General features: G+C 39.3%; 1 protein-coding gene across 2 annotated transcripts in view; it reads left to right on the top strand.

Annotated features, from left to right (window-relative positions):
• Window positions 1–230: 230 nt before the first annotated feature.
• LOC131046862 (uncharacterized) overlaps window positions 231–15,009 on the top strand; it is a 118,536-nt gene continuing 103,757 nt past the window's right edge. The window contains exons 1-2 of one of the 2 annotated variants that reach the window (XM_057980655.2): window positions 231–564; window positions 4,105–4,175. In XM_057980655.2, the coding sequence (XP_057836638.2) occupies window positions 415–564; window positions 4,105–4,175 (221 nt within the window). In that variant the 5' untranslated portion in view covers window positions 231–414. The remainder of the gene's footprint in view (window positions 565–4,104; window positions 4,176–15,009) is intronic. The other variant, XM_057980656.2, reaches the window with a different exon arrangement.

Consider the following 15,009-nt stretch of genomic DNA (forward strand, 5'->3'; position numbering starts at 1 on the left):
CCTCACGTTTGAGCTAGGAAGTCCAAGTTGCAGTCTCGGTCCAAAATTTTTGGAATTCCCTTAAAATTATGATTATGATGAAACTAAAATAACTGCCAATATAATCTTGAGATTCACAAATTGAAGATTTTCCCACTAAATCCAAACTACTTTTTAAAAGAAAAACAAAGAATAAGATAAGCAAAGCCGTTTGGAAAAAAAAAAGCAAAAACCGTAGATAAGCGCACATGCTTTGAATTATTTAAAACTGCAAGCTGGGCTTAAATCAATATTTTATCTTTTGAAAAGTTCTGTACATTTGGATATTTACCTAGCAGACGGTTTTAAGAGAATATATTTCTATTTTAAAATGTAGTTGACTTGTTCAAGCAATACAAACAGCCCACAACACAACTTGCCCTGAATAAACGACCCATGGGAGGGAATTCTCGCTGTACAACTAGAGCCTCTATAGGCTATACAACTCCCAATCACCTAATTAGGAAAATTGGGAATGGTTTGAGCTGCTGCGTTCATCTTTGGTTTTTCCTCGTTTTGATTTTTGAAGTACCAAGAATTAGCCAGGTCAGTATTGATTTTCACTTGAAATTTGATGAAAACGCACTTGATTTTTGATTGATATTAGTCTATAAAGATTTTGATGAAATATTTTGATAACTTTTTTTTCCGGTCCTGAATCACATGCTGTAAATGAGTTTTATGTTGTCTTAGAGATACCAATTATAGCAGTAGGCTCATAAAGATCACAGGATTGAAGTTGGGTTATTTTTCAGGTCTTTGCCTATGTTCTTAATCAAAGTGCTGGTCTTATATGATATTGGATAGAAGCTAGATTTTAAACTTTAGAAAAGGATTTGATGTTTCTATTGGTTCAATGTTGTTGAACTTTGAACTTAAGAAATAGTAGGGTATATGATGAGAATGGATACATTTGGAATCTTTGCTCAGTGCTTTATAATGGAGTGCAGGTAGCTTTAAAAGTTTGACAGGCCAGGATTTGAACCCATGAACACCGTTTGGCTACTTGACTGCTCTACAACTGCCCTACTTGCTTCCCTTAGTTAACACAGTTCTATGTAGGACTGTATATTGGCACCTCCAACAGGCATAAAGCTCTTCTAGATATATTTTCAAGGTTTCAGTTCTTGCCGTAGAAACTTACAGGTTCCATGATTGGACCTCGGGGTAGTGCTCTGGAAGTTATTTTGCCCATTGCAGGATTTGAACTATTACATTAGGGTCATAAAATTTGAAATTCAGGATTCAAGTGACTAAATTTCAGAGTGGATTATATTCTTTGATTTGATTTTCAATCTGTTAAGTCTTTGTGTTTTAATGCTACTACATGCTTCTTAGGATGCCTGCGTTTGAGCTTGTTTGCAGAGAGATTCTCCATCATGCCGTGGGTACTTGTCACTAGAGGCAGGCAATATTGATGACCTAAGAAGTACTCCATCTATAATAATGATAAAAGTCCAGTGGTCTCACCTCTGCACACCTGGAAAGAGGGTTTTCCCTACCTGATTGAGTGTTGGATCAGACTATCACACAGGGCATAATAAAAATTTAAAATACAGATTAAGGTTCCATATGACTGAATTCCAGATTGAATTCCATCGCAATTATCTAGAAAATGAGACGAGAAAGGGTTCGGGGTAGATCTAGCAGCTGGTAATAATTAGATTTCAAGTGTCATGTGATCTCGGTGATTATTGTGTTTGTTGGATTTTTCTGGAGCCTCAACTTGCCATACTACACTTGGCTTCCTTTTGTTATGCTTAAATAGGAAGGCCATCTATCTATTCAAAACAATCTTAATAATTGCTTTTTGATTGTGTGCTAATTCTTTAATGTTGCATATTTTTCGTATGCCCATGTAACAGTGCTAGATGCAAACTTAAGCAATTGTCCGAGAGCGCCATTCCATGTTGATTTTGGCTTTATGCAAGAACCATTTAGGCAATTTTGAATACTTATCAATGCTCATCTAGCAGTGCCACGTCTACAGTATGTCTAAATTGTTTCCCTTCAAGGATTACTACTTGCTTAGACAGGGTAATGCTAGACAGAAATATTCGAGGATGTGGTTGTGTAGAAGAGCTTCTAGGAGTCCTGTGAGGATGCTTTTGTCATGGCACCTCTGTTGAACAGAAATTCATTTTTTCTTAAGGAATTTTCTTTAAAATGCTATGTATTAGGACTGAAAACATACTGTGTGGGCTTAGTCTTTTGGGGGCTTTTCAGCTTATAGTCCTTCAAAGTTCAAACAGTTTATCCAAATTAGGTTCATTATCATTATTATGATAAAATTTGGGCAGGACTGATGAAAAGATGATAGTAGGAACCTTTATCCCCAAAATTATGGACAGAAGGAAATTATGTGGAAGATACATTTTAAGGTAACAAAGCTGATGTGGTTTATTTGGAACATTTATCTGATATCCACATTTATATACCTTTAGTGGATGCTTAGTTTCATGGCTTGCTCTTCCTTGGTTCTTTCTTGTCTGCAGCAGACATCAATCTCACAGATATTGGAATATCATGTCCTTCCATACATGTGTCATAGTACACTTAACTTTTGGAAATAATCACCCCAAGAACTGGTTGGTTCCATCTCTAGGCTGGGCATCTACTTTTTAGTTTTGTGCTATCTACCTTTTACAGCTGTTCCAACTCTGTCTTCCTTTGCAGCAGTTGCAACTGTCAATTACTTTGTTTCTAGCTACCTATATAACTGCCTTACTTTTACTTCACTTCTGCCAATGCACTTGCATGTGGACTATAGTCAGCTTTTTGAATTTATGATATGTCCTTATCATTTCCTCCCTGTTTAAAGGAAACTGCACTGAATTTTGCTAGGTGAATCAGAACCACCTTAGAACCACCTTGCAGCTGCGAAAATGAGTTATGAAAAAATTGAATTGGATGGGGTGTGAAATGCATGTAAACCACAAATAGTGATAAAGGAGTTTCCAAATGTTGAATAAGAGGATTTGTAATCAAAATATCTAGGAGATCAGAATGCTTTGTTGATGCCAAGAAGGTCCTCATGTGAGGATCCAAGCTCCAGAAATTGAGGGTTTGCATGAAAGATCTTTGTATTAAGGAGGTGTTCTTGTACCAAGGATAGCATTGGATCAGGCAAATAACTTGATCATGATAGTTGCAAAAAACAAAGTCAGTGGGTGTACTCCCTGCATAAGAACAGAAGGTGTGAAGGCCAAGGCTGGTGGGTGTCCTTCCTGCTTAAGAGCATTACACACTATGTATTCAGAATGTTAACTATAATTTACATGCAGGCTGGCTGATAGAAATAAAGTTAAAATGTCGATCATATATGTACCTAAAAATTAAGTTGTTAACAGTTGGAATAGCTGTCAAGGGGAGATAGAAATAAATAAAAAAGTAGTAGATAGCTAGGAACACTAAATGGCATTGTAATTTTTTTTCCCTGTATACACAGGATTTTCTTATGTAATGAGAACATAGAGAATCAAATTCTAACAATAAAGTCATATCAATTGGTATTAGAGGCCTACCGATTAGGCCTTTCCTATGAGATTTATTACATGTTTTCAATTTTAGATTATTCAGCCTTTGGTATAGTCTTTGTTTATATCTGGCACACTGCCTAACAATTAAACCCTCCTGTATGCAAAATTTTTGGCATGTTTTCAAATTTCAGATTACTTAGCATTTGATATACTCCTTATGTATACCTGGTACACCAGCCTTTGCATATTTGAATTTTTTTGTTTGTTTCCAAACATTCAGATCTGTGCTAAGCAATGTGTGCTCTCTCACTACAGCTAAGATATATGTAGCTATTTACCAGATTTCAGATTACTAGTAGAGACATTCTTGGTTGCAGATTTGAGAGTTCAAGACTATTGTTGTTGTTTGAACTTTGAATGCACACAACATGACAACAGCAAATTTTAGTACTATATCTAGTTTGGGGTCCTTGCAAACTAAGCTTCTTATTCATGACTTTGTTTTTGTAATAGCTTATGAGCTTTTATTTGTATTGTATCATTGTGCTTTGCATCTTTTCATGTTGATTTGATTGATAAATCAAGTATTCCTTCATGCACTGTTCAGAACCTTGATTTGGTGCAGTTGCTCTCACCCAAGAGCTACACAATTGAAATCAACAACTGGAAGCATTTCAAGTAATAATAACCACCCCTATTTTTTTTTTCAACTTTTGCCAAAGAAAATTACAACATGAACATGCAAATAATGGTACTTTGCTGTCATTAAAGCTCTGATATAAATTTTTTAATGACCTTTAAACTGCTGTTACCAAAGTTTTGGAGGATAATTATTCACAAAATGTCAATACATGAAATAGACATAACAATAAGATACCCATTGATGAATACCTTGTATGTTGGGTGAAAAATAGGTTGGAACAGGTCTGCAATCACTGGAAATAGCTCCTGCAGGACTAATATAACAGAGGATTAATGTTGTAGGTCTGCTGTTTTGAACGCAAAGGTCAAGGCAGCCATGAAAGTCTTCAGAAACCACCTCTAATCACGCATAAGTCGCCTCCCAAGGGCACAGTTCAGCACCAAACTAACCCAGCAAACACCAAACAGCCTCCAATCACCAGAGAAGATTAGAAATAGACCTGTCAAGAATTTTCAGTCACACCTGGAACTGTACAAAACCCCTTTTTTGGCATCAAACCTTCCAAAAAACACCACCAAACTGTCACCAATAAGTGTTCAAGGTTAAATGGAAACCGCCCTTGAACAGCCTTGAATGAAGCTGAATTAGGCAACGCCTAGGCCAAATGAGTCTCATGGCTAGCTTCAAGCACTTGGAGAAATGGTACTGTTGTGACCTTTTTCACACATCGCCCCATTGCAAATGGGGACCCTCTCTTTTCCTGCTTTCTAGGGTTTTTGTTAGTGTCTTATGACCTTTTGCTGCAGTTTCACCAAGCCTTGTCCAGTTCAGAGCATTTCAGGCCCTGACGATTGAAAGTTAGTTTTTGCAAGTTATGTGATTCCGAAGTGTGAACACCACCAGAATGCTTAGAGAGGCCAAAGGACGAAGATCGCAATTGATTTGGACAAATTTGGACAACTTTCTATTTTTAGAAAGTTTCCTTTTTTGCTTTTTCCTATTTTTTAGGAAGTTTTGTTTTTGGCATTTTCAGCCCGATCTCCGGTATGGCTATTTTTAGAAAGTTTTTCCTATTTTTTAGGGATGTCTGCTTTTTGCTTTTTCGGGATGCAAACCTAGGGTTTACACTTGTACCATTGACCAGCGTCGACCGGAACTCGAAAATTCCAAGTTTTGACCTAAAAAGCTAAATCCCTAGATTTTAGGCTTTTTGCTTTTTCGGGATGTAAACCTAGGGTTTACACTTGTACCATTGACCAGCTTCAACCGGAACTCGAAAATTCCAAGTTTTGACTTAAAAAAGCTAAATCCCTAGATTTTAGGCTTTTTGCTTTTTCGGGATGCAAACCTAGGGTTTACACTTGTACCACTGACTAGCTTCGACTGGAACTCGAAAATTCCAAGTTTTGACCTAAAAAGCTAAATCCCTAGATTTTAGGCTTTTTGCTTTTTCGGGATGCAAACCTAGGCTTTACACTTGTACCACTGACCAGCTTCGACCGGAACTCGAAAATTCCAAGTTTTGACCTAAAAAGCTAAATCCTTAGATTTTAGGCTTTTTGCTTTTTCGGGATGCAAACGTAGGGTTTACACTTGTACCACTGACCAGCTTCAACCGGAACTCGAAAATTCCAAGTTTTGACCTAAAAAGCTAAATCCCTAGATTTTAGGCTTTTTGTTTTTTCGTGATGCAAACCTAGGGTTTACACTTGTACCACTGACCAGCTTCGACCAGAACTCGAAAATTCCAAGTTTTAACCTAAAAAAGCTAAATCCCTAGATTTTAGGCTTTTTGCTTTTTCGGGATGCAAACCTAGGGTTTACGCTTGTACCACTAACCAGCTTCGACCGGAACTCGAAAATTCCAAGTTTTGATCTAAAAAAGCTAAATCCCTAGATTTTAGGCTTTTTGCTTTTTCGGGATGCAAACCTAGGGTTTACATTTGTACCACTGACCTGCTTCGACTGCGATCCAAAATTTTCAAGTTTTGACCCAAAAAGCTAAGTTCCTATATTTTAGGGGGTCATGGCACCTTCAAAGGATAATCAGCTCGAAAAATCATCCTGATCCTCAAATGCCCTGAAATTTGGCTAAGTTTGGAATGTCATCTTGATCCTGAAATTTGACTAAGTCTGGAAAATTGGAGAATCCCCCAAAAACTAGATTTTGCATTATTAGTCCTAGAGGCCCGAAACCACTCTCAAACATCCTGACAATATATATGAAATATAACTTAAAGTATAAGTTCTCTTTCTTATACTTGAATGTTATATTTCATCTATAGTCCGCCCTCTTGAGAGCCTCCAAAAGTCCGCCTTGAAGAGCAAAGGTCTAGAAGTCCGCTCATGTTGGAGATGTCTAAAAGTCTGCCATGTTGGGAGGTAGACCAAAAGTCCGCCAAGATGGGAGAGATGCTTGAAGTCCGCCCAAGAGGAGGGATGCCTAAAGTCCGCCCTAGGAGGTGTCTCCAAAGTCTGCTCAAGGTGGGAGAGATGCCTAAAGTCCGCCTTAGGAGGTGTCTCCAAAGTCTGCTCAAGGTGGGAGTGTTGCCTAAAGTCCGCCTTGCATGGAGCAACTCCAAAGTCCGCCATAGGTTGAAGAGGCCATGGTGGCCAACACTCCAAAGTCCGCCATGTATGTGTAGGGTGCATAGGGGTGTAGCCTAAAGTCCGCCCAAGCATGCCAAGTGATGAGAAGCCAAGTCTAAACTCCGCCATAGGTTAGAGAGCCATGAGGAGGTGTCTCCAAAGTCCGCCCAAGGTGGGAGAGATGATAGAAGTCCGCCCAAGTTGGGGACACCACCAAAGTCAGCCCAAGATGAGAGACCACCAAAGTCCACCCAAGATGGGAGCCGCCACCAAAGTCCGCCCAAGATGGAGGTCATGTAGGAGCTCTCTCCCAAGTCCGCCAAGGGTAAAGAGAGCTATGAGGAGGGACCTTCAAAGTCCGCCCCATGCCTTAGCCAAAATTTCGCCTTGATGGAGAGCCATGAGGAGAGACCTTCAAAGTCCGCCCCATGCCTTAGCCAAAATTTCACCATGTAGGAGTCAACACTCAAGTCCGCCCCACCTAAGGAGGTCATGTGGGTGCTAAGGCCCAAGTCCGCCAAGGTTGAAGGGGGCCATTAAGGAGGCCATATAGGTGCCAAGCTCCAAGTCCGCCATGTTGATGGAGGTCACATGGGTGCTAAGGCCCAAGTCCGCCAAGGTTGAAGGGGGCCATTAAAGAGACCATGGTGGAGCTAAGCCTAAAGTCCGTCCCACTTTGATGGAGGTCATGTGGGAACAAGGGTCAAAGTCCGCCCCAATGCCTTAGCCAAATTTTCACCATAATGGAGGCCAAGGAGGAGCTCTAGCTAAAGTCCGCCATACCTTGGAGAAGATGGAGATAAATTTCAAAAGTCCACCTACGCATTGAAAAGTCAAACAAAATCAACAAGATGCCAGTGATGTCACAAAATCCACTGAGATTTCAAAATTAAATCCAAAATGAAGAAAATATCTAAGGATTATTAAAAATCCTCGAAATAAATCCAAAATAGAAAGTTTTCAAAAGGAGAATATTGGAAGATTGATAAGGATTTCGAACTTAAATCCAAAATGGAAAGTTTTTTTTAGAGAATATCGGAAGATTAATAAATATTTCAAACTTATAGCCAAATTGGAAACTTTGGGAGATATTTTCTTCGAATTTGGAAACATGACAACACTTTCCAAAAGAATGAAGTTAAAATTGGAAACATGATTTGGAAGATTTTAAGGGTTTCTGATTGAGGATTTAACTTTATTTACAAATACTTCGTTGTAAACTTCATTTCTACACCAAGAAGTTCGAAAATATTAAGGAGAGCATAGTAAAATACTTTCAGTTTGGAGTTCATCTGGAGAAAGTTTTGGATATTGCTGGAAGTTGGATAAACTTTTTTTGACAAAAGTTTCATAGATTTTTGGAGAAAGACAATGAATTATTGAATCTCTCCTGAATTGCTGAGGGTGAAATTAAATTCATGATGCAGATTTATGTATTTTTTGAGTTTGAGTTTTTCCAGAGTTCGAGAAATGATTTTTAGTGAATTTGTTCGAATTTCTAAGGGAGGAAAATCATTTTTTTGGCTAAGTATAAGAAATTTTCGGAGTTATAACACTTGGTGTTGATTCACGATCACAATCACCCTTGAAGACTGAAGGGTTTTGAGGATGAAATTTCAGTTTTTATGGCTAAGTATGAAAATGAAGTGAAATTTTCCAAACACTTAGCCGTTCGCAGCCTCGATTTTCTTTAATCCAAGATAGATTTCTAACTTATTTTCCTTTGGTTTTACAGGTCGCAAGAGGAAATAGAAGCGGGATCATCATAGAGATCATAGTTGGAGTTTACAGGCAAGGTTCATCCGGGCGTGAAGATAGCCAAAATTTGGCTAAGTATGGGAAATGTTGAAGGCATGTTAGGGTATCGAGAAGAAGGACATGATCACAACGAATGCCTGAACAGCTTGATCGCATCATTTCATATTTGCAAGGGGTTACCCAGAGCTTTTTTACCCTCCTCCCATGCAACATAAATTGGCAGCTGAAGGCAGGATCGTCACAGAAAACACAAATGGAGTTTCGAGCCAAATTCAGAATTGAAGACGGGACCACGAGCAAGGTTCGTCCGAGCATAGAGAGGGACAAAATTTGGCTAAGTATGAGAAATACTTCGCGAAGAGATTTCTTCTCCAAATTCGAGGCACTTGAAAGAATCTCAAGGCATCAAGAAAGAAAAGTTCTCAGACTTGGTGAAAATATGGAAAAGTTAGATAAACTTCCAACTTCTTGAAGAATTTCATCTCCTGAAGGAATTAAAAAAAGACAAGCTCCCAAGCAGAATCAAATGGCGACAAGAAGGAATCAAATTTCCATACTTAGACGATTTCTTGACACAAATTGGAGAATTCAAGAAAGACATCCAACACGTTGAGGTGGCGCCTCGTCATTTTCCAACCAATCAGATCGCTCCAAGTCAGCATGTCCAGGTTCGATGAACATGACTTATCAAGAAGCTTCTAGAAGGGCACACTTCACAATGCAACAACCTTCTATTTTCATTGATGGTTCATATTTAGCAAGAAGGACAAGTGTCCCAAATGTAATTGGTCGAGGGTAGTTAGTTTTGGGAAACCCTAATTAGGGTTTATAGCTTTCAATCTGGGCCCTTGATCACTGTTTGATCTCAGCCGTTCATTTATTCTTGAAAACTATATAAGGCTACCTCCTCTCATTTGGAGAGGGTGAGGTTTTTGATGTATTGTTGCTTAAGGTCATTTCCAGATAATATATTGCATGTGCGCTGCTTTGTAATCTCTATTATTTGAATGATTTGCATGGTTTCAATTGCCTCAACACTTAGTTAAAATTAACTTAGATTTGCTTTCATTGTTGTTAATTTGAATGAAGGATTTGATAAGTGTCAATTGATGGTGTATCTTGGCTCATACTTTTGGTGTATGGATGATTTCCATCTCACCGTGCAAAGTTAGTCTGAGCCCATCCCCTGTGCATCCCAACATCTCGATCATAAGCACAACCCATTGAAGATTGCACCGGCCTTGTGTAGTTGTCCCTAGTGTGGCGAAGCAAGGTTTGGTTTCTCGAGAGCACCCAGTTGATACCGTCTCTAGAATTCGTAGGATTAGATTAGCCTTCCTGAACCCTGTCTCTTTTTCCCTTTCTTTTGAAAGTCTAAATCCCAGAAAATCCCCAAAAAAGAAGAAGAGCCTAAACTTGCTAAATCCATCTAAGTCCAGCAGTGCAAGAATACTTGTCAAACGTAAGTCCCCCTTGAAAATTTCAGCATACACTACCCAAGAAGCTATTCCACTAAAGTTGCTTGTTCGCACATATAGACCTTGGAATCAGTAGTGATTTTTCAGGAGAGGATAGAATACCTTCGGGTATCCTATCCTAATGTTTGGTAGATGATAAAACAGACACCAACAGGTACGGCCTCCTCAATTAATTTATGTAACCTTGCAAAAAACCCAAAATCACTTCAAATAGGGTTTGCTAGGCATACGGAAATCAGTGGATGCAACTATAAAGAACTTCAAATCCTCCAACTACTTCTGCAAGCTGAATATGCATGGCATGACTAGCTAGGGCACGTGGGCAAAATTCCAAATGGTATGGCCAGCAAAACCGAATTTGAGAATGCATCAAACTCACCCAAATCTTTGAAAATCAATTTTAATCACTCCAAAAATCTGCAATCAAAACACTTCAAAAAATCCTCATTTTGAAACCCCAATCACAAAATAACAATGGTGATTCTTGTGTAGAATCACTGCAAACCAACTAGGGATTTGTTGCGAGGTATTCACATATCGCCCCATTGCAAATGGAAACCCCCTCTTTTTTCTGCTTCCTAGGTTGTGTTAGAGTCCTTAGCTATCAACCTTTGCATCAAAGAGGTATAAATGGTCAGGAGGCCGGGAGTCAGGAGGATAGCTCTTCTTTTGGGGATGAAATGAAGCCAAAATGAACATAAAGAGAAAGAGGTCTGATAGAGGGAAACATCAAGTGGGTCAAGTACGTAGGCACCAATGAGCCTAGTTTTAACAAGCTTGCATGAATGGAATGGAGGAGAGTGAGCAAGAAAACACTAAGTGTCAAGTTTCACTTCACTTCATGTGCATCCACTATGATTTGGACTTCACTTCATGTACCCCCCTTGTGAAGCAAACTTCATGTACCTCTCCCTCGAGCGAAATTTTTCCTAACACTTCAAGTTAAGCATGGCATGACGCATTAGAGTTGAGAAAGTGAGTGAAAGTGAGCAAAGGAGAGTTAGAATGTTGATTTTGAAATTCACTTCAAGTGCTCCTTCTTTGGAGCGAATTCCACTTCATGTGCTCTTTAATAGGAGTGAATTTCCCTTTTAGGCCTTCATGAGGTAAATTTGACATGTTTTTGTGAATGAAAGTTTGAGAAATCTAAGGATTGAATGGATGAAACAATGAAGTAATGGAGGGAGAGTTCATTTTGGTTTTCACTTCATGTTCAAGTCAGGAAGAGCGAACTTCATCTTCAAGCCCAGAGGAGCGAACTTCATGTTCAAGGCAAGGAGAGCAAACTTCATGTTCAAGCCAAGGGAGCGAACTTCATGTGCATGAGAGCAAGAGCGATTTCACAATATTGTTTATAAGAACATTACCTTGAGCCGGTTTGATCTTTAGAAAGAGTGATTTTGAGTTGAAAGCGAACTTCATGTTTGGGCATAGAAGAGCGAACTTCATGTTTGGGCATAGGAGAGCGAAATTCATGTGCAAAGGTAGTGCAGCGAATTTTACTTCATGAATTCCCAAGTGAGAGCGAATTTCTTTCATATGCCTAAGGAAAATGTGAAAGTATTTACCTTGAGCCGATCCGATTTTGAGCTGAAAGCAAACTTCATGTTTAAGCCCACAGGAGCGAACTTCATCTTCAAGGGGAGGGGAGCAAACTTCACCTTCAAGCACACAAGAGTGAACTTCATAAATTGAGATAGGGGAGCAAACTTCCTAAGTTGAGTTGGAGGACTGAATTTGTCTCATTTACCCAAAGTAACTTGCAATACTCCTAATAGATTATTTCCTTAAGCTGATTTGATGTCTTAATGTGCTTATAATAGAACAATTTTGGATTTGAGATGATGAAGGGTAAGTTATAGGGTTACTTCATGTGCTCACCTTGTGGAGCGAATTTCATGTGTTCCACTCCCAGAGCGAAATTCTTCTATAGGCCTTCCCTTAGGTTAGTTGACATGTTTTCATCAATGAATGGTAAAAAGCAAGTTCAAAGATCACTTCATGAGCAGCAAGGTAAGAGCGAACTTCATGTACATCAAGGTGAGAGCGAACTTCAAGTGCCCCTTCCTTAGAGCGACCTCAACTTCAAGTGCTTCTTCATGAAGGCTAATTCTCTCTAAATGCTCTTATTAAACCTGCAAACTGCATAAAATCACATAATTATATCAAATTAGGAGGTTATATAGAAGGTATATATCATGTGTGTTTGATGCTTGTTTGTTTGTTTTGCAAGAGATGAAGAAAGAAATCAAGGGGATCACTTTGGAGGAGGATTGAAACAAGTCTCTCAAGGATCAAATTTCAACATCAAGATTAAGATACAAGGAAGATATCCTCAAGGGAACTTCATAGACAAGCACAAGAAGTTGATTACACAAGAAGCATTCACTTACACAAAGGCATGATCCACAACACCAACAACATGAAAGGAGTCACAGAGAAGGAGTTCCAAAGTAGAGAAGCAATTGTGCCATCAAGAATTCGTTCCAAGGCAACATCAATACTCCAAAACTAAGAGGAAGACAAGATCTATACCTTGCACCTCCATGATTGAAGCCCTCAAGAGGATAGTTTCAGAATAGTTCATCAAAGTTAGAAGATCATCATCATCACCGCTGAAGCTGGATAATGTTGAGTATCAAGAAATATTCCTTCATGATGATCTATCAAGCCTACAAGTGCAAGTTAAAGGTGGAATCCTAGTGATCATCCCAGTCACCACTCGCCAATCAAAGAAGTTCCACATCAGCATGTCTAGATGCAATGTACCTGACTCGCCCGTGATGACACTAACTTCGAGGCACCTACCTATTGATGTGTTTTTCTTGCACATGCGAACATAGAATAAAATACCTAAGGGTACCTTATCCTCTCTTGAGTAAAGTTTCCCGACTGCTGAAGATTTCGCCGAAGGATCAATCGAGGCAACTCCAAGGTTCTTGTATGTAGGGTCTCTACGTGTGGATAAGCTTCTTGTGGTATGATGTGATTTTGCTGGAATCACAAGGGGACTTACATTCAACGACCTAAACGTCTAATTTGCTGGAATCACAAGATTTCACTAGCCTAGATTTTTGAAAAAAGGAAAAAAAGATGAGGGCGAGGGAAGGATCTAATTCTTACACTAAGAATGTAGGAGCAATGAATGACCTTTGATGAAATTCTAACTAAGTTTTGTTTTGACATCCCAGGACCATCTCCACAAGGTTAGTGCGATCTTCGGAGGAAAGCTTTATGATGTTCAGATCATCGCTACAGGCATAGACACCATCAAGCTGATGCATATCAGTGAAGAAGCGACAATTGAAGTTAGGCTTAAGCTGAATGATTCCAGTTGACTACACAAGGCAAGTCTGCAATCAACAAATTGCTAGTAGTATGGATATACAAATTTCACCATCAATCAAACACATTTCTTCCACTCATCTAATAACATGAAATCAAATCTGAGAAGTATAGAGACCATGCAAATTGTTGAATCGACCCATAGATTTCACCATTTCTTCAATGAAGTTTACAAGTCTTTTACAACAACATCTTGGCAACAATCTTTGCCTTCTCTTTCTATTCTACTCTAACTGCTATTCTATTTGCTATTAATCATTAGCTATTCTAACCTCTATGAACTAACTATTAACCTTCACAAATGAGGAGCCAGGGCTTATATAGCGCCCACAATACAATTCAATGGCTTAGATCAATTTGAGATCAATGGCAGAGATTTTACAATGAAACCCTAATTAGGGTTTGTTACAACAAACTCAATTCTAGCCAATGAAATAATTGCATTATTTGGACACATGTCTTCTCTGAAATATTCGACCAATGGATAACCGGGGTAGGTACATCGAAGTTAGTGTCATCTTTGATGAGTCAGGCACATTGAATCTGGACACGTTGAGGTGGACCAATCCAACTGGAGGAATGATGACTGGGACGCCACCTTGTCTGACACTTGGTTGATGTTCGATTTGGTGATGCTGAGAAGCTAACTTTAATTAACTCTTGCTTCAACCCCCTTAGTCTTTGATGTGCAGGATGGATGGTGTACCTTTCCTTGAAATGCTGGACTGGAAGAGGTCGTCCTTGATGATGCTAGACCGGAGAAGGTTGTCCTTGCCCTGGCTTGGTCTTCTTTCATCTGCACAACAAACCAAAAGATGATTAAGGTAATATAACATAGCATTTTCCACCTTAAATCATCAACAAGAAGATATAAAAAATAAAGCTTGTTCAAGATTCTCCCCAGGGCAGGCCCTATAAGAATTTCACCCTGGACCCTTTGGAACGGTCAAGAGCAAAATTTGCTATTTTGCCCAATTAAGACCTCTCTTCAACATTATCTCATAATTAGCTCCTCGCCTGGCCCCAACAAGGTGAAAAAATAGTAGTTTCAAAGGATTTCGCCCTAGACCCTCTGGAAGGGTTAGGAGCGAATTTTGCATTTTTGGACAAATTCCATCATGTCTCTACTCCAAAATGCCTTCCAAGGCAAGCATACGCTATCCTTCTCCTCACCAAGGCCAGGAATCCACAACTTGACCTTCCTCATGGGCAAACTAGGTGATTTTGGGAATTTCGCTATGGACTCTTTGGAAGGATCAGGAGCGAAATCCACTCTTTAGCTCAAAATCCTTACCTCTTGGACTCAAAACCTATCGAAACACATGCCTATGGCCATCTTTAGGTCCAATTTGCCTTGATCATCGTCTTGGCTTAGCTCAAACTTAAAGGAAAAAGGACATTTTGTGAATTTCGCCCTAGACCCTCTGGAAGGGTCAGGAGCGAATTTCTTCCTCTAGCCCAAAATCATCATTTTTGGAGACAACAATCAATTCAAGGGCAATCTCAAGGGCATCCCTCACCTTAGTCTAGGCATGGCTTGGCACAAATTTTGGAGAAAATGATGGGTTTTAGGATTTTCGCTCTGGACCCTTTGGAAGGGTCAGGAGCGAAAATCTTGTTTTAGGCTTATTCCTCCATCATTTCAACTTGAATCCACCTTAAAAGGCAAGAAAACACTTCTCCTCACCCATCCAAGCTA

This window comes from Cryptomeria japonica, chromosome 4 (genome assembly GCF_030272615.1).
Source record: "Cryptomeria japonica chromosome 4, Sugi_1.0, whole genome shotgun sequence".
NCBI lineage: Eukaryota > Viridiplantae > Streptophyta > Pinopsida > Cupressales > Cupressaceae > Cryptomeria > Cryptomeria japonica.